The sequence below is a fragment of the Cryptosporidium bovis genome (genome assembly GCF_009768925.1).
Source record: "Cryptosporidium bovis isolate 45015 chromosome Unknown contig_20, whole genome shotgun sequence".
NCBI classification, from domain to species: Eukaryota; Apicomplexa; class Conoidasida; order Eucoccidiorida; family Cryptosporidiidae; genus Cryptosporidium; species Cryptosporidium bovis.
In genome coordinates this window covers 282,720-304,520 of record NW_027125014.1, presented here as the reverse complement: position 1 = coordinate 304,520, position 21,801 = coordinate 282,720, and the positions used below count along the sequence as shown (strand labels likewise).

At 32.0% G+C, this 21,801-nt stretch overlaps 7 protein-coding genes across 7 annotated transcripts; 5 read left to right on the top strand and 2 right to left on the bottom strand.

Moving 5' to 3' along the window:
* Positions 1-150: 150 nt before the first annotated feature.
* On the bottom strand, positions 151-2,649 carry FG379_001061 (uncharacterized protein; the record flags this gene model as incomplete). The annotated part of the gene is made up of 1 exon (XM_067326664.1): positions 151-2,649. The coding sequence occupies one exon, from the start codon at positions 2,647-2,649 to the stop codon at positions 151-153; it is 2,499 nt and encodes an 832-aa protein (XP_067184313.1).
* Positions 2,650-3,840: 1,191 nt separating this feature from the next.
* On the top strand, positions 3,841-5,277 carry FG379_001060 (uncharacterized protein; the record flags this gene model as incomplete). Its single annotated transcript, XM_067326663.1, has 1 exon — positions 3,841-5,277. One exon carries the CDS (start codon positions 3,841-3,843, stop codon positions 5,275-5,277), a length of 1,437 nt encoding a protein of 478 aa, XP_067184312.1.
* Positions 5,278-6,502: 1,225 nt separating this feature from the next.
* FG379_001059 (cytohesin-like protein) lies at positions 6,503-11,275 on the top strand (the record flags this gene model as incomplete). The annotated part of the gene is made up of 1 exon (XM_067326662.1): positions 6,503-11,275. The coding sequence occupies one exon, from the start codon at positions 6,503-6,505 to the stop codon at positions 11,273-11,275; it is 4,773 nt and encodes a 1,590-aa protein (XP_067184311.1).
* A 728-nt stretch (positions 11,276-12,003) lies between these two features.
* Positions 12,004-13,776, top strand: FG379_001058 (uncharacterized protein; the record flags this gene model as incomplete). The annotated part of the gene is made up of 1 exon (XM_067326661.1): positions 12,004-13,776. One exon carries the CDS (start codon positions 12,004-12,006, stop codon positions 13,774-13,776), a length of 1,773 nt encoding a protein of 590 aa, XP_067184310.1.
* A 230-nt stretch (positions 13,777-14,006) lies between these two features.
* FG379_001057 (uncharacterized protein) lies at positions 14,007-16,379 on the bottom strand (the record flags this gene model as incomplete). The annotated part of the gene is made up of 1 exon (XM_067326660.1): positions 14,007-16,379. One exon carries the CDS (start codon positions 16,377-16,379, stop codon positions 14,007-14,009), a length of 2,373 nt encoding a protein of 790 aa, XP_067184309.1.
* Positions 16,380-18,140: 1,761 nt separating this feature from the next.
* On the top strand, positions 18,141-19,622 carry FG379_001056 (uncharacterized protein; the record flags this gene model as incomplete). Its single annotated transcript, XM_067326659.1, has 1 exon — positions 18,141-19,622. The coding sequence occupies one exon, from the start codon at positions 18,141-18,143 to the stop codon at positions 19,620-19,622; it is 1,482 nt and encodes a 493-aa protein (XP_067184308.1).
* A 521-nt stretch (positions 19,623-20,143) lies between these two features.
* FG379_001055 (uncharacterized protein) lies at positions 20,144-21,352 on the top strand (the record flags this gene model as incomplete). The annotated part of the gene is made up of 1 exon (XM_067326658.1): positions 20,144-21,352. One exon carries the CDS (start codon positions 20,144-20,146, stop codon positions 21,350-21,352), a length of 1,209 nt encoding a protein of 402 aa, XP_067184307.1.
* Positions 21,353-21,801: the final 449 nt, after the last annotated feature.

Genomic DNA, 21,801 nt, shown 5'->3' with positions numbered 1-21,801 from the left:
ATGGACAAAATACAAAAACAGCAATAAGATAATACACCCACATACTTTAAACTAAGTAACACTTTATTGTGTTGCATTAATTAGTCCATTTATTTGAATAGGTAGTTACTATTTGCATGCATGGCGCGCGCACTAGTGCCATAAAAAGCGTTATTGCAAGAAAGGTGCGATATTATTTAAAGAGTCATTCGCGTTGGGGCTAATGTTGTTGTTGAGATTTGCATTTTGGGGGAAATTAGAATCTGAAATACCGTTAATTTTAAAGTTATGCTTGCTATTTGTAATATGGAAGTCGTTATTTTGGTGAATATTAGAGTTATTATTTTCAGAATTGTCATCAGAACAGCAATTGTTTTGGAGTACTAGTTTTTGCGAATTGTTACCATTAAGCCTGTGAACTGACAAGTTAAGTGCTTTTCTAATAACGGTCGTACCGCCACTGTTGATTCTTTGCTTATTGATATGGTTCCAAGCTCCGTTAACCATTGGATTAGGTGAAGGAGTAAAACATGGTTCAGTTACATACACCTCACTAGATTTATCTATATAATAATTCATTCTTTGTTTATATTGTTTTAATTCATCTGAAGTTAAAGAATCTTCACTCCAATTTAAAGAAGCGACTCTATCATTTTGCCAAGATTTTATTCTATTGTCTCTGGCAACCGTTGAAATATATAGCGGTCTTTGAAAAACATCTTCCAAGTCCATAAACATGCACGAGTCCCCAAAAATACTAAATGGATCGACATTCCTCTGTTCTTTCATTTTTGGAATCCAATTCATGCTTCTTGCCCATAAAGGTATTCTTTTTTGTGTTCTATTGACTTTTGATTCACCGTTAACGCCTATTTGATTGTTCATATCATCTTCACTATCTGTTAATTCATAACATTCCTCGGGATTAATAGGTGGGAGTAATTTAAGTCTCTTATGATACCTTCTGCATGGGCTCTCACCAATGCCAAGTTTTTGTTGTTTGTCTTTTCCTTCAACTTCGCACTTGTAAAAACCATATTTTCCAGTTGGAGTTTTAACTAGATGAAAAGATCTTGATCCCGAAGCGGAACCTGGTCCAGAACCTATGTGATTTTCCTTAAATACTCTATTTGCTGAATGATTTAATATTGACCTAAGACCACTTCTTTTAATATAACTTAATCTTTCTGGTCTCGCGAAGTCTGTTTTTCCATCATTTTCACCATCCTCTTCTATTCTAGAGTCAACCTTATTACTTATGTTCATTTCTTTTGGAGTACCTTCTAAATTCCCCCCTTTCAATACCGGTGTTTGTTCACATTCATATGTTTTATCCTCTTTAATTGTATTATTATGCTTAATTTCCTTTTCCTTATCACCAGTCAGCCTTCTTATTGGTTTAGGTGGAGGAGGCGAATCTTCTATTGAAACGAAGTTTCTTTTTGATCCATGTTCGTCATCATTATCACCATCTTGATCATTATTATCGTTATTATTGTTAATGTCATTATCATTGTTATCAATTTCACCATTATTTGTATTATCACCGCTATTACTGCTTTCGTCATTACTATTGTCATCACAAGTTTTTCTCTTACTTTCAGATGCTTTAATTTCACAGTCTCCCATCAAGTTCACAGACGAGCATATTGGAGTTGGATTGTTTTCTACTGTTTTGACTGTTTCTATTGAACAAGTCATTTCCACATTTGTATGACCCATTTTCGTATTCTGAATAATAGGCACAGGAGTTGAGGGGGTTAGTGCCAATAAAGGTGGACTTTGGATTGGAGATAAACCTATTGAGACTGAATTCTTTTCCTTATATTCATTTCCTGCACCAAATTCCATATTTTTCGTTGCCTTTATAGAACTTTCATTTAACGTTAAATTCAAATTTTCGTCCACTTTCATTTTACTTTCATCATTAGTATTATTGTCAATAATACAGTCTCCAACGCTACTATTTTCTTTTTCATTATAAATAAAATCACCCACATTAGTACTATGTTTACTACCTTTATTGTTACTGTCTTTAAACATGCCTAAATATTCATCACTAGTCTCCATTTCACTCGCTTTTATTTTATCAATTGAAACTATATTTAAAGATTCCATTTTACTCACTCCAAACCTCTTAATTCCAAATCTCTCATCTTTATTTTTTCTCCAAATTGAGGATATTTTTGGAGTCTTATTTTCCCAAAGTCTTATTATACTCGCTACGAAACTGCTTTCCTCTTCCTCATTTCTTGTTCTTTTTGGAGCCGGACTTAAGCATATATCTTTTATATTATTGTTTTTGTTTTCCGTACCACTGTCAGTTGAATTGTTTATTTTATTACTTTTACTCTTATTAAGGTCTACAAATCCAGATAAAAAATTAATAATATTCCTACTTATTTCGTTTTCTGTTGGATTAACTTCCATTTCTGGTATATCAATATCAAACATTTTGTAATCTAAACTAATGAATCCTTCCTCATATTTGTTCAAATTATTCTCATAATTTTCCTCTATTCTAGATAATGTTTCATTTAATCTCTCAAAACTTGATTTTTTAGCATCTTCTATCAAATTTAATATATTCTCCAAATTTTTCATTTTACTAGAATTATTACTGTTAATCATTGATTTGTCAATTTTGATTTCTGTATTATCTGTAGCCATATTTATGTTATAATGTAACACTTTAATAAATTGTCTATATCACTTAACACTTATATTGGTATAATCTCCTGTTTTTTCTCAACTCTATGGTACCAACCTTAGTGCATACACCAATAAACTCTTTGTTATTAAATGTCCGTCTATACTAGCTCTAGTTGTTATTGCCGTTTTTATTATTAAGATATCTATAATAACAATATTATTTTAGTATAAATTTAACAATCCACTTGTATTTAATAATAACAACAGGTTAAAGCACCTTGTTATTATATATTCTTTTACAGATTAGTGTTTCACACACACTTTTTTATTAATTATAGCTTTATATTCGTTTATAAAATGCTGACACAAATTATTTGCATATGTATACTCTAAATAAGATATACTTTGATGTTTGTTTATATCTACAAAATATTAACTATATGCGATATTATGCCCATGTATTTCTTTCACCGTTTACTTATGTTTACTCCATTAGGTATGTTTTGCTTACTCTGTAAAAAGTTAGATAAAAAGAGGTAGGGATACTTTAATATAAGAAATAATAACAATAATAGTAAATATTTAATATTGTTAAATGGAATTTTTTATTGTGAAAGGAAAGGAAGGAAAAAGTCCATACCACTTCTTAACATATATTTTCATAAAAAAAATAAAAAACCTCAAACCCGCCCGAATTGCGCGCCTAGTGTTATAGGTCGGTATGTAAATGAGGCTGAAGGGAAACAATTAGAGTATAAGGCTTGAGAAAAGTTTTTTTCATTAGAGGATTTTCATTGGTTTTCAATTTGCCGAATAATTAGTTTGTAATTGTTTTTTTCTTTTGGATTAGTGGGGCAGGTCGCTCAAAGAGTGGGAGCGGTAATAAGAAGGATAAATTATAACAAGAGCGTGATGAAGCTGTGGTTGTTTTACACTTTTTGTTCTTGTATTTAAATTGTGAGCGCAGTGTGTCCATTTTCCTTAATTAGAAAGTCAATATTCAGACTTAAACAGCGATTTATATTAGATTTAAGTTTGTAACTCATGAAGTGAACTGGGCGGACGTATTTAATCCGACATTATATATTAAATCAAAAATGAAAATCTGAGTAATGCAAAATAGTATATGCAATTATATTTAGCTTCTCTACTAGATAGACTGAACTTACATGTGTTTACAAATCACATCGAGTTAACTTGAGCAATAATATGTGGATTTATATAGAAGGTGACACTAATATACTAAAGCAATTTAATAATTGTTATAGTTGTTTAATAAGGGGTTTTAAATGTCAGGATGTACTGTTGAGGATAACAGAGGATGAATTTATGATATACTCATTCCCGTCTGGAGCCGTTACATCTTGTTTTCAATTTAGTTTTGCAAAAAGACTATTTGATAAATTTACAATAAGGAATAATGGAAAACTCCATTTTGAAAGACTTTATAGTGCAGGATCTCTTTTAAACTGTTTTATTAACACTCAATGGTTAAAGCCAACAAGATTTACTGTCGAAATAGGTTTTAAAGATGGCGAAGGTGAAGGTAATTTGGAGAGTAATGAAGACCCTAAATTTTCAACACAGGATGAACTTAAAATAACAGTTATAGGGAAGAATGGCGTAATTAGAAAACATCGTATTTGTCCTGTAATTGGAACACAAGACAGAATATTATTCCATGATAAAATCAAATGGAATAGAAGACATGGCATTAAAATGTCATCTGGTCTTTTAAAAGACATATTTAATTATATGGAAATAAGAGATTCGTTAATGACACTCTTAATAGATCCTGTTGAGTCCATAGTATCGATTAAGGTTAATCCTATAGGTGTTGGCAATTCAATTGGGCTTAATAGTGGAGATTTTGCTGGATATCAAATAGGAGGAACGGGGAATTCAAACAATTCAACATACCAAGATATACAAATAAGAAGGGAGCAAATCGAAACCCTTTACTTATGTAAAGATATTATTCAAAATAACACTTTTACGTTTAATTCGAGGGAATTTAAAGTTGCCATTGCTCTAGCGGAAAATTGTCAACTGCCTGTCTTCATCACATTAAGATCCCCTGGTTCACCTCTAATAATATCAATTGGTCAAAGGGCAATAATTGATCAAATGTGTATAAATGAGCAGGATGATACTGCATTCCCTTTTGAATACAATTGGAGCAATATTCTGTTTCAAAGCCAACTCTACAAGCAAGATTCTGAATACATCGAAAAAACCCAAACATTTTCTGGATTTTCTGCTGTTTTCTTAATGACAACATCTGTTATTATTGATCAGAACGTCAATCCATGTTTCTTAGATTTCGATTCCCCTTATGAGGATGCTCAATATGAAGGCCCGAACAAGCTGGATTCTTTAGCAAACGATAAACCCGAGAATCCTGAAATAAGTTCAACCCAGTTTGAACTTTGGAATATCGAAGATGGAAACAAGAATGAACAATCCAAAACATGTTCATTTAATAAATTAAATTTATTTAATATTCTTGAGGTATCAAACGAGTATTGTCTTGAAAATGAATATAGTATTTCTCAAGTTAATAGCGCTAATATTACAAAAATAATCCCACCATGCGATAAAGAAAAGAATAACAGTGACGATTGGATTTCAACGTTATTTTGGTAATCTTTCCATTTGATCTCACATATTCGTAATTTTGTTGCGAAAAATGCAATTAACTTTATATATTTTTATTTGTATTTTTCTTTTCCACCAAGCCAACAATAAAAAAAGAAGATACTCCTTCATATCAACTTCACTTTTCAATTAACATGCTCTATTTCATTTTTATTATTTATTTATCTAATTTACACATTATTCCTTTAACTAAATCAACTTTCAAGCACCACCCATCTTTATTAAATGTTGCATGTAATGCGCGCCCTTGCTCATGTTTTTATTAAACCCACAAAAAAAGGCAACTGACAATGAATAATGTGCAACAGCTTTTTTTCACACACTTGCTCATACAATCGCAGCGTTGCCACAGTTACTTTTAATTCAGAGACCTTTAATTCTTTTGGAGAAAAATTGTTCTTTTTCTTAGAATACTATATTTCTCTTTGAATATGAAATGTAATCGTGCGGAGCAAAAGTGCAACTTTAATTGCCAAAAAAACGAGTCAGACGTAAAAAAGGTGCGTCACAAGTCTTTGCTTTCTAATGTGGATATTATTCAAGTTACTCTCTTTCCTTTTTAAGTTTGATTAGAAAATGACTTTTCTTCTTCCAGTTGCATATCACTGCAATACGAATATTTCTACCTTACCGCCTCCAGCACTTCGGCACTTTGTGCATGTAATAAAGTTGAGCAATTTAAGTGTGGCGCGAGCGCCACGTTTTGTTTAAAATAATTTAAAAATATAAAGTTAAAAAGGGTAGGTTGAGAAATATAGGTATCTGTTGCTGGTAATAAATACAAATCTTTTAATAATAACATTGCAAATAAAGATCATTTAATATAACGAGTTGGGATAAGCAGTCAGCTTTTTTATTTCTGTCGGTTACCTTTTATTTGTTTTGAATGCAGTCGAGGTAAATGGAATTTTGCTTATTTTATGTTGTTTCTATATAGGTGGAAGATAGAGGGAAAATAAGAATTGAATTTTTCTTTTTTAAAAAAAAGTATTCACAAGTTGTGTTTGGTTGGGATTCAGGCATAAATTCCAGAACAAAAAAACGTTGAGGTGAAACAGTTTTCGTATACTTATCGCTCCTTGGATTTCTGTGAACTTACCAAATGAGATGTGTTTTGTAGTCGCTAGTAAAAGCAGGTTAACTATACAGTTCACGTATAACCAAACATAGTATAGCAAATTTGTACATTATACTTTATAAATGAATGTAAGAAATGGGTGATATAGAAATAAGAAAAAAGTATGTGGTGAGCAGGAAAATACAATCTAGAAAATCAATTCTGTCGGAGAGAGAATGCAATAAAAGTGAATCTAACCTGAGTTATGTGGATTCTACTGATTTTGGTGGAAATTCTATTTTAAATAAAAATATTTCGCCATCGCTGGTTTTGGACTCAAGTTTAACTAGTGCAACTGCAACGTCTAGCCAAAATAATACTCCAAACAGTAGTCGTATTGGATTCCCATTGAAAATAATATCTCAAGATGATTGGCCAAGAATTAATCCATGTTGGTCTGAAACAACTAATTCTGGATCTAATATTGGTGTAGCAGGTAGACTAATTCCGTCAATTTCTGTAGGGAAAATAAGACAATTTTTAATGGCTTCGAGAAGAAACGTTGTTGGTGGCAGTTTTCACAATGATGAATCTGGGAATAGACTGAATTGTAACGGTGTAGTAAGGAACATTTATTCATCTTCATACTGCACAGCCACATCTTCCCCAAATTCACAAAATAACTCTGCCTTATCTAAAGAAATAAGTAAAGATTTGAATTCAAATAATTTTCACAATGTTACAGACTCATGCAATTCGGCTATGAGCACAACATCTGGGAGTAACAACATAAGAGCAACGAGAAGTGTTCACTTTGATCAAAATTGCCACAATATAAGTTCCCCGTACGATGAATCTTATAATTCTTTAAATTTAAGAGATAATCCCACAAATATAAATGTTTTATCTTCTAACTCATCTGTTTCATCCTTTAGCGGAGGAAATAGAGATAAAATTAAAACAAAAGAAAAGGAAATGGACGATGCAGCTAGAATATCTTTATCTAGATTATTTGTTTCTCAAGGTCAATTTCACCTGGATATATTAAAGGAAGAAATACATTTAATGGAACAATTAGAACAGGGGGTTTTGCTTTTTAATAATTCTCCAGAAGAGGGAATATTATATATGATAGAACATAAATTAATAGAGAATGATCCGTTATACATTGCAAATTTCTTACTACACACAGACTTTTTGGATAAAAAAAAAGTTGGTGAATTACTTGGTGGCCATTCAAATTTCTCTATAAGCATACTAAATAATTATGTACGTCTTTTCAACACAAATTCTCTTGAGCCAGATATTGCACTTCGATATTTTCTTTCGAGATTCTTTCTTCCAGGCGAATCACAAATGGTTTATAGAATATTAGAAAGATTTTCTGTAAGCTATGTTAAAGACAATCAGGAATCAGATAGTAACAAATTGTTCTCGAAATGTACATCGGACCACATACATACTCTTTTTTACGCTCTTGTAATGTTAAATACATCTTTACATAATCCTCATGTAAGAAACAAAATGAGTAAAAGTGAATTTACGTCAATGTGTATTCTTTCAGGAATACCATTTAGTACTGAACAACTCGAACTTATGTTTGATAGAGTACTTGAAAATGAGCTTAAACCTTTTCTCTCGCCATATGAACAGGTATACGGAAGACTTTCAAGAGATCCCAAGGTTTTAAGGTCTAAGGAAGTGCCTGCTGTTAATGTGTCTCTTCTTCAAAAAGGATCTGTTTTCAGAAAATTTCATTCTAAGAAAAGATCACACGCCATTATTGCTTGGATATCTCAGGACTCAAATCTTTTTTGTTGGAAGAGAGTGAGAAAAAAAGACTCAGATGCCATTTTGAACCCAAGCTTGCTAGTCAACAACTTAGCCCCTCAAGTCGAGAAGGTTGTATCTAGGAATAAAAAGTATATTAGGGATTCCTGTCGTTGTACCTGTTCATCTTCCAATTCCAGTATAGGAGCAAACTCATACTCTGAGTCAAAAACCTGTATTCTCACTAACCACACAAAGTTATCAAAAAAGCTCAGAGGAGCATTTGGGCTTGAGACCTTTGATCTATCATGCATCCTCTTAGAGGATATTGTTGATCTTAATGTTGGAATCACTAGAAACGAAAGCAGTCTGTTTTCCTCAGCAAATAAAAAAGCTTTTGGAATTACATCCACGAACATCAGTGGTCGTTTTGGCAGTGGTGTTCGAAATTACAATAACGGCAGTAATCGTAATGATACTACTGGTATCAGTGGTGTTGGCACTACTGCAAGTAGCAGAAATAATGGTGATGGTGCTCGCATTAATGTTGGTCCAAACAAGAATAACTCTGGAATATTTAGTAGCTTAAACAAAAGAAAAGCCAAAAGACGCAGTAATTTTGTTTCAATTACATCTTCTAGGGGAAATAAGTCACACTACTCTTCCATTCCATCCTCGTCCTATCATACAGGTGGAACTAGATCTAAGTCATTAAGAGCGCAAGAGAGCGAATTAGAGTCGAGATGTTTCTCCTTGTTTACAAAAAAAGGGGAGAGAATAGACCTTTGTTCACTGGATTCAACACATCCATCTATATTAATTTGGGTCAGATTTTTCCATCAAATTATCCTTAAAAATCAAGAAAAAAAGGAGGAAAAAAATGACAGCTCAAAAAGACATACAAAGTCAACGGGAGTCGTTATTCATGATAATTACTTTGACCAAGATAAGGGAATAGAAAGTGATCTTCTTAAGATTTGGTATCACGGGATCTTTCTTCAATGGGAAAATCATTGGAGCCTTAATTCACATATCATAAGTCTTCCAAATTCAAGACTCTCAAAAAGAATGTCTTCAATGGGATTCGGAGGGGGAACTGGAGCTATTTTAGGAAACAACATTTACAATAATGCATCTGAAAACGTCTATTTTAATTGCCAAAGTGGCAATATTTACATATATTCACCTAAAAACTCACATAGGAATGACTATTATGGAAAGTTGTCGTTTTTTGGGAGAGGTAACGCAACGTTTGAGGGAAATGATTGCCTTTACAATGCCCAAAATCAGTACGATAATACATTAACTGAAAAGGTTCTTGATATAAAATCGAATAGTTCATCCGTTTCAAACACGACATGGATACGTAATAATGGAATTTGCAAGGATGATAAAGAAATTAGAAAAAAGCTAATTGTTCTTGGACTTGGTGAGGGTAACTGCAAACCAAAAAGAAAGTGCTTTAAAGCCCTTAGTCACTTCAGAAATGGCATTGTGTCTCAGTTCTATAAAAAACAGAATATATTCAGTAAACTGACAAATTACCAAGCTCCAATATCCCATCCCATTCTCCATCTTTGGAGCAACAACATTCCATACTCTTATAGGGGAATTCTCTGGAATATTGCAATTGGAAACCAACTACAAATTAACCACAACACTTTTGTTGATTTGTTGAAAATGAGAAAAAAATTCCTAAATCCAAAAAAAGACACATTTTCGCCGGGTCTTCGCCATAGCAATAACTCACCACAAAAATATTATGACAGTAATATACACCAATATGGATTTCCATCTAACAATGACATGTCTGAACCCTACAGTTACTATTACATGCATGCAGCGGCCCCTGTTGTGGGGGAAGGCGGTCCCATTAGAGAGGCATTTATGGTTCACCTAAGGAGATTTCATAAGGACGTTTCGAACGTATTTCCAGAGTTTCATTCTTACTTTATTGGGGCAGGAGCCGTTTTAGGGTGCAAAATTTGGGATAGGTCGCGTGGATTTTACTCAGTAGACTTGATGATTGAAAGGGACAACAAAAGAGAGGACGAAGAAAGGAATGCGCGAGAGTATGAGGTAGAAAAAACAGAAAAAGACAGTGAAATTTTTGCTAATATCAATGCTCGCAAAAGTGATATCGAATGTTTGGAAAAGTACAGAGAAGAGAAAACCGAGAATTTGAGTACATCGGGGGAACGCAATACTACTGGTGAATTAGTATGTGACGAATATTCTGACAAGAAGGATTCGTTTTGTGAGAATAGATCGGTAAATGAATCTTCTACAGGTTCTGCTTGTTTTTCATCAAAGCAGAGTCCTTCCTCTTCTCCTACACTAGTGTCACCAATTAGTGGAGAAATGAATGCAGATGGTTATAATCAGAAACAAAACAAAAAATCGTTAAAAATATCAAGTAATGACAACTACTGTTATTATAATTATTACAACAGGTGTACGAATTTGAAAGAAGTTGAGCTCGAGTCTGAAGTTGATAGTGTATTTTTGTTTATGAATGATAACCAAGAGACTCATAAAATATTTGAAAGTACGAAAATTTTGGTTGAATGTTTTATACTATACAGACCCGATATTGGATATGTGGAGGGAATGAGTCATATTGCCATTATTCTTCTTTTATTTAACATTGACTTATTGGAAGCATTTATAACATTCACTAATCTATTGCATAGTTGCTACTTTTTGGACTTATTCTTACTTAATCACAGAAATGTCAAGATGAGACTTGACTTCTTTGATTCACTACTCAAAGAATTAATACCTTCGCTTCACAACCATTTTGACCTTTTAAGTATTACTTCGGATACATACCTTATGACGTGGTTCACCTCGCTATTTTCTATTTGTCTTCCAATACAGATCATTCCCAGAGTCTGGGATTCTATTTTTCTGTTTGGTGAGCCATATGCATTCCAAGTTGCCGCTGCAATACTTAAATACCACGAACACAAACTTATAATGACATCATTCGAGGGTTGCATATCAATTCTGCATACTGTTCCAAGCATATTCGACTTCAGGAGATTCAACTCCTCTCTTGAACAATTTAATGGAATAATCTCAAACAGATTTGGACAATGGCTCGCTGCCCAAAGACTTTCTGAGCAGAAAGCAGACTTATTTGAAGAACTACTCTAACACCTCAGGTATTTCATTCTTGCTGTAAAGCCACCACCAGTCCCCTTCCCCTCCACCTCCCATCCTTTTCTTTGGCTTTTCCAATACCTAAATCCCACTATAAAGGTTACTGGAACATCAATTTTGCGCACACACATTTATACACAAAGCAAATTATATATATCATTCGATGACGTTCCATACCAGGCTGCTTTATCACTTATTCCGTCGTAAATATACATATACAACTCTAAAACTATCTCTTTTTTCGCTTAACCCCGTTCACATACTTTTCACATGTCACTGTTCCTACATACTCGTGAACGCCACCTCCTACATTCCCTACTTGTGCCCTTTTCCCACTCTTCTCAGTTTGCATCCGATCTATAAACTACATAATATATGCGGTAGACAGGACGTGGATACCGGTATATGTATGATTTGAATAATGAAATATATATATGTATTACTGTTACATGTGAATGTATTTGTATTTTAAGGCATTGTAAATATTAGTTTTATTGGTAGATTGAATTAAATTACAGTCGATTACTTGGCTAACTAGAACATTAGTTGAATAGATTGTGCGTTAATTTCAATTTCACTTGGAGAGTAAAAATTGGAAAGAAAAATTAAAAGTGCAGTAACTCGGTTTACTTGATAATTTTCTTGAATTGTGATTAGTAGTTTGAATACAAATTAAACTTATTTTATGGCTTTAGGAGTGTTGTATAATTTATAATTTGAAAATGAGTAATGCGTTTTTTTCAGCAAGATCCTCCGTATCCAGATCAAGTCAGTTACTTCCAAATTATCTTTTTCAATCTGAAACTTTGAACGAGGTTGTTCTTGATAATAAGGAAGTTGTGGAAATTCCAACAAATTTGAATATGGAAAGAGTAGAAAGTGGTATGAGTTCAACGGATTTAAATTTAAATAAGATAAACAGTGGTACAATTCCAGCAAGTGCAACCATGTCAAGAATAAATACCCCTATCAACCAACGACAGCATCTAGACAATTCAAAATACTACAAGCCTGTTTATCCGAATACAGGAGGTCCAATATACAATAGTATAAGTACATCAAGCGAGGAATATAAGGAAAGATTAAAAGCGAGCAATAATCTTGGAAGAGCATATACACAAGTAAACTGGAGACCCCAGGTATTACAACCACAAAAGTACTTGTCGCTCCAACCAAAAAGTGCTTGCTTATTAAAATCATGCGAATACCCCAAATTGAGTGATTATTACAAAATATGTAATATTCCTCATACTATCACAAACAAAGCTAAAGAACCACCTGTTGAAATTGAAGAGAAGCTTCTTCCTTCTATTTCTAGAAATATAATTCAAGATACATCTGTTTTACAATCACCTTCTACATGTCCCTCCTCTCCAGCAATTCAACCAAGTAAAGAAAAGGAACTGAAGTCGATGTTTAGTATTAAATCTGTTGAAAAAAAACAAGAAAACAATGAGATCAAACAAAATGAGTTAATAAACGAGTTCAAAAAATCTACTAATGTGAATAAATTTATACATAAACAAGATTGTATGTATGAGGGCATTTCTCCCATTAAATGCATGAACAATGCTTGTTCTAATATTAAAGGGGCACTAAATACTCTAGAATTAACTGGTAAAGTATTTATGGACGTCATCTTAGGCATCGCCAGTGTCTTTGATTTGGATCAAAAGGACATTAATAGTAAACTTAATGGTATTGTTGGGCAAAAATTCAATAACCTAAGGCACTTTCCTGTATCCTCAATAGATCTTCCTCCAAATAACGTTGTACTACAATGTTTTGATTGCGGACTTATTTACTACGCAGAACTCCCTTTGAATAAGCAACAACTTAGTACCATTGGAGTTCTTGATCCTCAACCAATTAACTTCGGTATTCCTGAAAATGCGGATAGCCTCGAGTTTGAAATAAAAAACAGGAACTCTCCATATTACTGTTGGGGGAATGTTCAACCCAGAGACCTTTCTCCAGGGCAGATTGAATTCATTAAAACCACTGATCTTGGGAAAATTAATAAATTCTCATTACAAGATATCGTTGATCTTTATTATTATAGATATAGAAGAGACAGAAGGCATGATAATAACTTTCCAACTTTCGTTCTTTCTGACCCACAACTTCATCTATATAAATTTTATAGAGAAACTATGCATGGAATTTATAATGGAAACAAAACACCACTCCCAGAAATTGGCAACTGTTTTGAACCATCCCCTTGGTTTAAAGGAATGAAGTACCAAAAACGTCATACTTCATTATATCCAAGCAAACAAATAAATGAAGGTAATGATGTTGATGATAATAATAATAGTGAAATATCTAAGAGTAGATTTGAAAAAGATGAAAATGGGTTCACCATACTCCCCGAATTTAATTTAAATGAGACTAGCCATTACAATGACGAATATAGCCGTATTATTTACAACTCTGATAATACTCACGTCTTCCCATTCATACTTGATAAACTTACAAATCAAGCCTTTGAATGAATAAATATCAAACATAAGCCATTCAATACAACATTATTTCCCTTACTTAAATTATTACTTTATGGATACATTCAATATATTTATTTATCATGTAAATTATAAACGTGTAACTTGTTAATTTCAGTATTTAATTATATTTAAATGCAAATCATCCATTTTTTTCCGTGAAACATTATTCACACATCGCTTATTTTATTTGTTGTATTAATTATATCTTCTTCCTGTATATTTCAAATCAAATCATTCGCTAACTCGCTTTCCCTTTTCTGTAATTCTTCTATTTCTTTATCTAATATACTTTCAATGTACTTCAAGTCAAAATAATTTTTGTTCCCTTCACATTCATGAATGCCTTTGTTCTCTGTGTCAGCTTCAGGTTCTATCTTCCTTTTTTCATCTGTTTTTACGAACTCTTCTATTACATTCATTTCACCATCTTTGTTTTCTTTTCTGTTACTGTTTGATGTATAATACCAATCATATGGATCCATTGGTGATGTTACTTCCTCTACTTTCGCTAAATTATAATTATGGTTCATTTCAATTTCTCCACCTCTCATATCAATATATAATTTATTTTTCACCTCATTAACACCTACATTTGAATTTTCATAGAAACCAGATATTTGATATGAATTACTTTCCTCAGATGCATTCGTGGATACTATTTCTTTTATGATTTGTACACCATCTATTTTTATTTTATCTATTTCACTAATAATATTATTTAATTCATCATCAAAATTTGATATATTCTGCTCTATCTGTTTTTTTGATAATACAGTATCGTTCTCAAACAATCTACCAGTACTATCCATTTTTTCCGTTAAAATATTCTTATCTTTGACTTCACCAACACCCAAATAGTTTGATGTTTCAACTTTTTCTTTATTTATAGTTGATTTTCTCACTTTTTCTTCGATACTAACCCTTTTATTATCACTCTTTTTTGTAACGCTTCTTCCATATGATCTCTTTTTTTTTGAAATATCATCCTTACTATGTCTTTCAATACCATAATTAATATTTTGAATTCTTATATCGTTTGTTCTGTCGTTAATAACGTTAGAATTCTCCTCATCACCCTCAGATAAATTGTTATCCATCTGATCTGACGTATTTTCCTGTTCTTTATCGTTATTCATATCACTTAATTTATTTCTATCATATGGCACTATTCTCTCTTTTTCCTTAATCAAATTTATTGTTAAACCTTTATTTTCCCGTTTTTCTTCTTTTTCTGTAATGTTCATAATACTTTGTCTTCTAATCTCTGATTGTTTTGTTGGTTTCATGTAATTAGGTTTCTTTCTCTCACTTAAAGCTGTATTGTTATTATCCTTTGTATTTGTTTCGACTTCATTACTTAATTTATTATTTTTCTTTAAATCAAGTTCTTTACCACTTACATTTAAATATTCACCCTCACAAGAATTTTGTATATTTCCTTTCTCTTGTGAATTGTTCTTCAGGTAGGAATTCATTATTTTTATACTTCTCTTTGAAATTGATAATAAATCTGAAAGATACTCTTGATAATTCATTGATATACTCTTGAGTAGATCATTATTTAAATCATTTAACGATTTCACTATTGGGTTATCACTAATATCATTGAATTCAAAAATTACCTCTGGAATTAATTCAGAAACATACTCAATTACCAATAACATATAATCCAGCATCCCTATTTTCTCTAAAATATATATTAAACCAACCGAAGATGCCCAAAAAAGTGGAGTTTTGTATGATATTCTCACACTATTACTTTTGTGATTATAATCATTATCTACTACATGATTACTTTCATTATTTGTTACACTTGTAAATAATATTTGCATTCTACCATAAATTGATTTAATTAATTTAATTCTCTCCTCTTCATTTACTGTGTTTTTCATCCTTCTTCCTATCACCTCTTTTCTTCCATTAAATTTTAAAATATACTCATTTACCTCCTTCGAATACAATATTTCACGCTTTCTCATTAAATATGCGGAATAGTTTAGTGTTAAAAATACTGATTTCCAAAATCCAATAGAAGTGAATAAATATACTTTATCTTTTCCTACTATTCCATCTTGCATCAACAAATCTAGTAACTCCTTATCTGTTATTGTAATTGAATCCAATTCTTCGCCATTCGTTTTTATTATTCTACCGTTACTGCAATTCCTAACTAAATTTGAGAACCCTTTATTTAATCCATTATTATTATCAAAATCGCACATTATTACACTTGACCAAAATATTTTGTCATCTTTCTCTATCTCAATATACCATATATTTTCAAGTGTGCCTCTATTTATGTGTATTTTATCAAAAATTACAGTAAACAACTCTAGAGAAATGTCATTACTAATCTCATTCACAATCTCACCATTACCATCATCATTACAAAATTCGTCTATAGAACAACTGAGTTCTTTATCTGAAGTATTCACTTCATATTCCACTAAATCAGTTGGTATTGACAGCATTCCATTATCAGCTAACTCATTCTCTTGTTCAGAAACTAAATCATCTGATTTTATTCCATTTCCATGAATGCCATCATATGCATTCTTGTTTTTATCAACGATCTCCTCCATTATTGAACTCATTATTTCCATATCACGTTTCCCTTAATACATAATAATTTAAATAAAGTTAAATAATGGTAAATTAACTTTAACTTTTCCAAAAATATTTTATATTACTACATATTCACTTAATAAACAATTGCTTGATTATTATGACTAACTATTTGATATTCTTTACACTCCCTTATTGTTTAATAAATACTTTTTATTACTCACAAAACACACTTCTCTTCTACTTGATCAATAATAATAAATAAATAATACGCTCTCCCACAATTTATTTAAGAAAAATCATCTGATTACAATGAACCAGGAGTATTAGCACAAAAAGTAAGAATATCTCTTTTATCTCAATCCCCTGGTCTCACAACCCTTTTTGATTTATTCTATTAATCTTATCTAACAATCTACCTTCGTGCCACATGCTAATTATTTAAATTATGCTCAATTTACCGCCATTACATGCAGAATGAATGTGCATGTAGGTGCAAGCATATAAACCGAAAATATCGGTATACAACATCCTTGCATGTGGTAAGATCGCAAAAAATATATATGCAATGAATATCAAAAAAACGAAATCAAAAAAGAAAGAATAAAAGACAAACAAATATATTTCCGAGATTGAAAATTGGAACTGGCTATCTTGTATATAATTCAAAGTTGAGTATCTTTAATTTATCGTCTTAAACTAAATTTACATGAAAATGTGCTTATTAATGGTATAATCCTCATATAATACATTCCCCACTTAAACTGTAAGGTAATGGTTTAAATTTTACTACACTAATATTGGGAAGCGCTCCTTTGCTTTACCTCCTAGGGGTGTTATTACCAGATTAAACTTAACTCCATCTAACTCAAATTAAACATTTCAGTGTGTAAATATTTATTTTAAAAGTGCAATCTAAGATTGGTAGCTGCAGGATTACTATTAGACACACATTCTTCATTCAATATTAACGCTTTCATAGTAGCGTGTAAATTTGAATTAAAATATTAGTAAAAATATGCTTGGCGCTAAATGCGCCTTTTTTTGAAAGAGAAAATTTCGGGATAACGAAGTAAATACGGTTTAGAAACAATAAATAGGGGGAGGGGAAAGTGAATGAATTAATGAAAGATTATTGAATATGGTGTTGTCGTTTTCTACAATTTTAAGAATATATTATTCAGACAAGCTTTATTTGAGCCGATCCCTATAAATGCAAAATTGGTGTCAGACAGGATAGCAAAAGATTTTAGCGCCATTGTTGTGTATACGTATTGGATAAAAGAGCACACCCGGGTTAATAGCTAAAATGTTTTTTGTCTAGTCAACCTATCTAATAATTACTGCATTAGACTGATTTGCGGTATGACGGACACTTGTCACTGTTAAACAATAAATCTTAGATAGGGTAGATGAATGAGAAGAGAAGCGAGCAGTAAATACTGGTTTTCGTGGGGTTACTAAATAGAATTAATTTACCAATTAGGTTGGGTGTAAGGATAGGGACGATACGATAAAGTTCAAGATAGTTTAAATTACTTGAAACTAAAAGTTGTGAGAATTGAATCATAACCAATAAGCCATCAACAAAAAATCGGGAGTTACACCTTTAGGTGTGACGGTAGGAGTCGCATAAGTCGGCAAATAAGTCAGTTTTCCACTTATTTTTTCTCCCCCCCTCCTTGTATGCAAGGATAGAGGTTTGTTAGGTGTAATCGATACATAATACTGGTATTCCGGGTTTTCTTTGAACTTTATAAAAGAAAACTAGCTTATTTTTTTGTATTTCAATGACGCAAACATTGGCAAATTCCAAGAATAGGACCCCCACTAGGGCAAGAGGAGAAAGGGTTTATAAACCAGGTGGGAAGAAAGAATGGAGAGTTGTATTTTGGACTCATGAGTCCACAAAGCCTAGTAGAAGGCAATGTTCTTTTAGTGAAGCAAAGTACGGTAAAGAAGCAGCTTCTCTTCTTTCAAGAGCGGTTCTAGATTATATTGACGTAAAGGGGGTCATTCCGGACGATCTTCACGACCCTCCAATATTGGATCCGGCTAAAAAAGAATTAATTGAGTATTACAGCGCTTTACATGAAAGTAGGAAAGCCTCTCTGAAAAAGAGCAGGCCTAGAAATGGATCGATTGTAGGGGGTACGAGTGGTGGTGAAGGCATTGTAAAGGGTTCATCTGATCCAACTACTGTACCTTTATACACATTGACCAATTCCCAATCCTCTCCATTAAGCGCAAATAGCTTTTCGCCAATACCAGGTAGTTTTTCAACAAAGAGTGAAAGTCCTGATGAATTAATGCAAAAACATATTAACAGGAAAGAACGAAAACATTTTGATCATAGCTTTATTTCGAATTCGAATATGTCCACATCTCCATTATCTTTTATTTCTTTTTCTGGAGCTATAAAGTCACCCCGAACATCCAATGATATTCCATCTTCATCGTCTTCATCTTCGTCTATATTGGGGGCAGTGGCAAGTGAAGTTGAGAGCAGTGTAAATATGAATGCAGATGCTAAAAACATTAATCATAATAATAATAGTAATGATAATGTCACCGATGGTACTCAAAATTTGATACAGATTCCCCCAATACCTCGAATTTCTGCATCAAGAGAGCAGAATCTTCAGGATTTATTCGTATGCGGGAATGTGAATATGAATGGTTTAAATGCTTCAACGTTTGTTCCTTCTATTGGTAGTAGCATTGAATCTGCGATTCCTAACCCCCAAAAACATGGAAATTGTATCTCGATTCCAAACTTCGGTTTTGGTTCGTCTTTTCTTGGTATAGGTGTAACCACTCCTAACATTGCGCATCCTGCTGGAATGTTTATTCCATCTACTTTCCCAGATGCTATTTCTTCTGCTGCAGCTATTGCTACTTCTACGCTAGGAGTAACAAACCCTGACATTCGAAATTTAATTGGTCAAAATATCAACCAAATAGCTGCAATTCATGGACAACAACTTCAATTTTGTTTATTGCAACAACATTTAGCAGGAAGTTACCCAACCATGCCACTACTTCTACAAAACTGTTGCCCTCCAATTATCGGATTTGATAATCATGTAACCGATTTCTCCTCGCAGAAAACGATGCATTCTTCAGTTGGAAATAACGTCAACATTTATAGTAATAAACATACTGATGGCACTTTTTGTAATGGTTCTGGTATTATAAATACTAATAATATTAGTACTCCGAATTCTCAACAATTTGTTTACGACGTTAACATAGCTCAAAAATCGTTATAACTTAAGTTATACAAAAGTATTATTCTGAATTAATGTCAGTGTTGCTCTTACAGTCAGGTCAGAGTTCAGTATGTTAGTTTGTTATTCAATTATTGATTTATCATCTTTTTTATCAATAATTTTATTTGTATTTGTACTCTCTAAATTGATAATTAGGATTTATTTGAAAAGTACTTGAAATTCTCGTTTATATCTACTAGTCTACACTATATATATATTTCATGTATTTTTATACGAATGTACTAATTTACCCACTTTCCAACAATGAGTTTACTGATAATCACAATATATTGTCCGAAATTTTTATTTCAAATGATTATTTCCACAAAACTATCTTTTAACCCTGCTGAAATCCAATGGCCGTCATTATTTAGTGCATGCAATATAATAATTAATGTCTCGTCTCAAATTAAGGAAAATTATTTTACAAATGAAAGCATTAATGTTTTAAACTGTTTTCATGAACACTAAATATCATTTTATTTATATCCACTTGATTTGAAATAAGTTATAGGAAAAAAATGTCTGAATATGATGCAATAGAATATGGGAATATATTAAATGAGAATAGGAAAATAAAAGAATTGTTGAAAAAAGGAGAATTACTAAAGTGCAAAAAAATCTCAAGTAAGAAGTTATACAATGCTTACCAGCTACTGTTAAAAAAAGACTTGAAAGACTTGGGTGAAAAGGACGTAAGGAAATTAATAGAAAAAGAGTCAGTATTAATTTTTGATCTGAGGGAAAAAAGTGAAATATCAAGATCCGGAATAATGATAAATAATTCCATTGATTGTAACAATTCATTTGAGAAAGTAATAAGTGCCTTTGATGCGTTATATAATGATATCACAATTCAAAATGAAAGAAAGAACATAATTTTATACGATGAAAACGGTGATCTTTTAGAACAAGAGGAACAAGAGAATACTAAAACAGATGCAGAAAAAGGTATAGATTTGTCTAATAATAAATTTCAAAACAAAGTTAAATATTATTTTAAAAAATCTATTAAATTTGTAAAAAATATATATATTTTAAAAGGTGGATTCAGAGATTTCTATTATGAATTCCCATTTTTATGTTGTCCTATAAGTGAACCAGAGGATATTGAATCTATATCAATCTCAAAATATAAGTCCATGAAAGATATACCTGATTGCCTCAAGAGCAGAATAATAGCTTCAATGGAATATCCCATTATAGTTAGTTGGGGTCAAGACTTTAAAATATATCTGGCAAATGTTATACAGGGTTGTCATCCACATATTCTAAAAGCACTGAACATAAAAACCGTGTTTGATTTGACACCAAACAAAATAGAAGACAATGGAAACGATAGTAATATAAAATTAATTCATATAAAAAAAAATGAATATGGCTTAGAAAACAAAAAAGGTCGTGATACCAACAATAAGCAAATCACAGAAATACCGTTACTAGAAGAAACTATAAATGCTCTTAAAGAGCTAGAAATGGTTTGCAATTACAAAGAAATATTCCCACTAATCATCGTCTCTACAAATATTACAAATGAAATCGTATCTATTTCCGCTGTCATTGTTTCATATTTAAGAAAATGGAAGATTACACCAACTCTTGTATTCCTTCTCGGACAACTTTGCCTTGATAACCATCTCATAACTCCAACAGAGAATAAAGAAATATATAATAAAATACACCCAACAAACCATCAAATAACTAATATGCTTAGTTTTGAGTTTATATAGTTAAAGTATTATCTTTCGAAATATAATGTTAGTTTATTATTGCTATTTACTCTAATTGAATTTCTGGAAAACATTCATGAAATGTCTTTTTCGGATGTTTCGCTTCCCAATGTTGTTTCAACAGTGGGCCAGTTTGTACCTTCATGAATGGCTGCAAGCAAATTTGACACTTTAAACTCATGGCTTCCGCGTTTACTTTGAGTTGAGACTTTCCTTCTTTCGAGCCAGCAGCTACTTTCCTTTCTCTACATTGGTTTCTCTTGCAGGCATTTCCACCTTTCCCCATATTCTCTTACCTAGCTATACCAAAACTAATACTATATATTAATTGAAGATATGTAATCAAATATATCCTTTCTTGTTGCAATAAAGACAGAGATACATCTAGCAACTGTTAATGTGTATTAAAAATCGAAATTTGAACAAGTTTACTCAGAAAACAGTCTGCT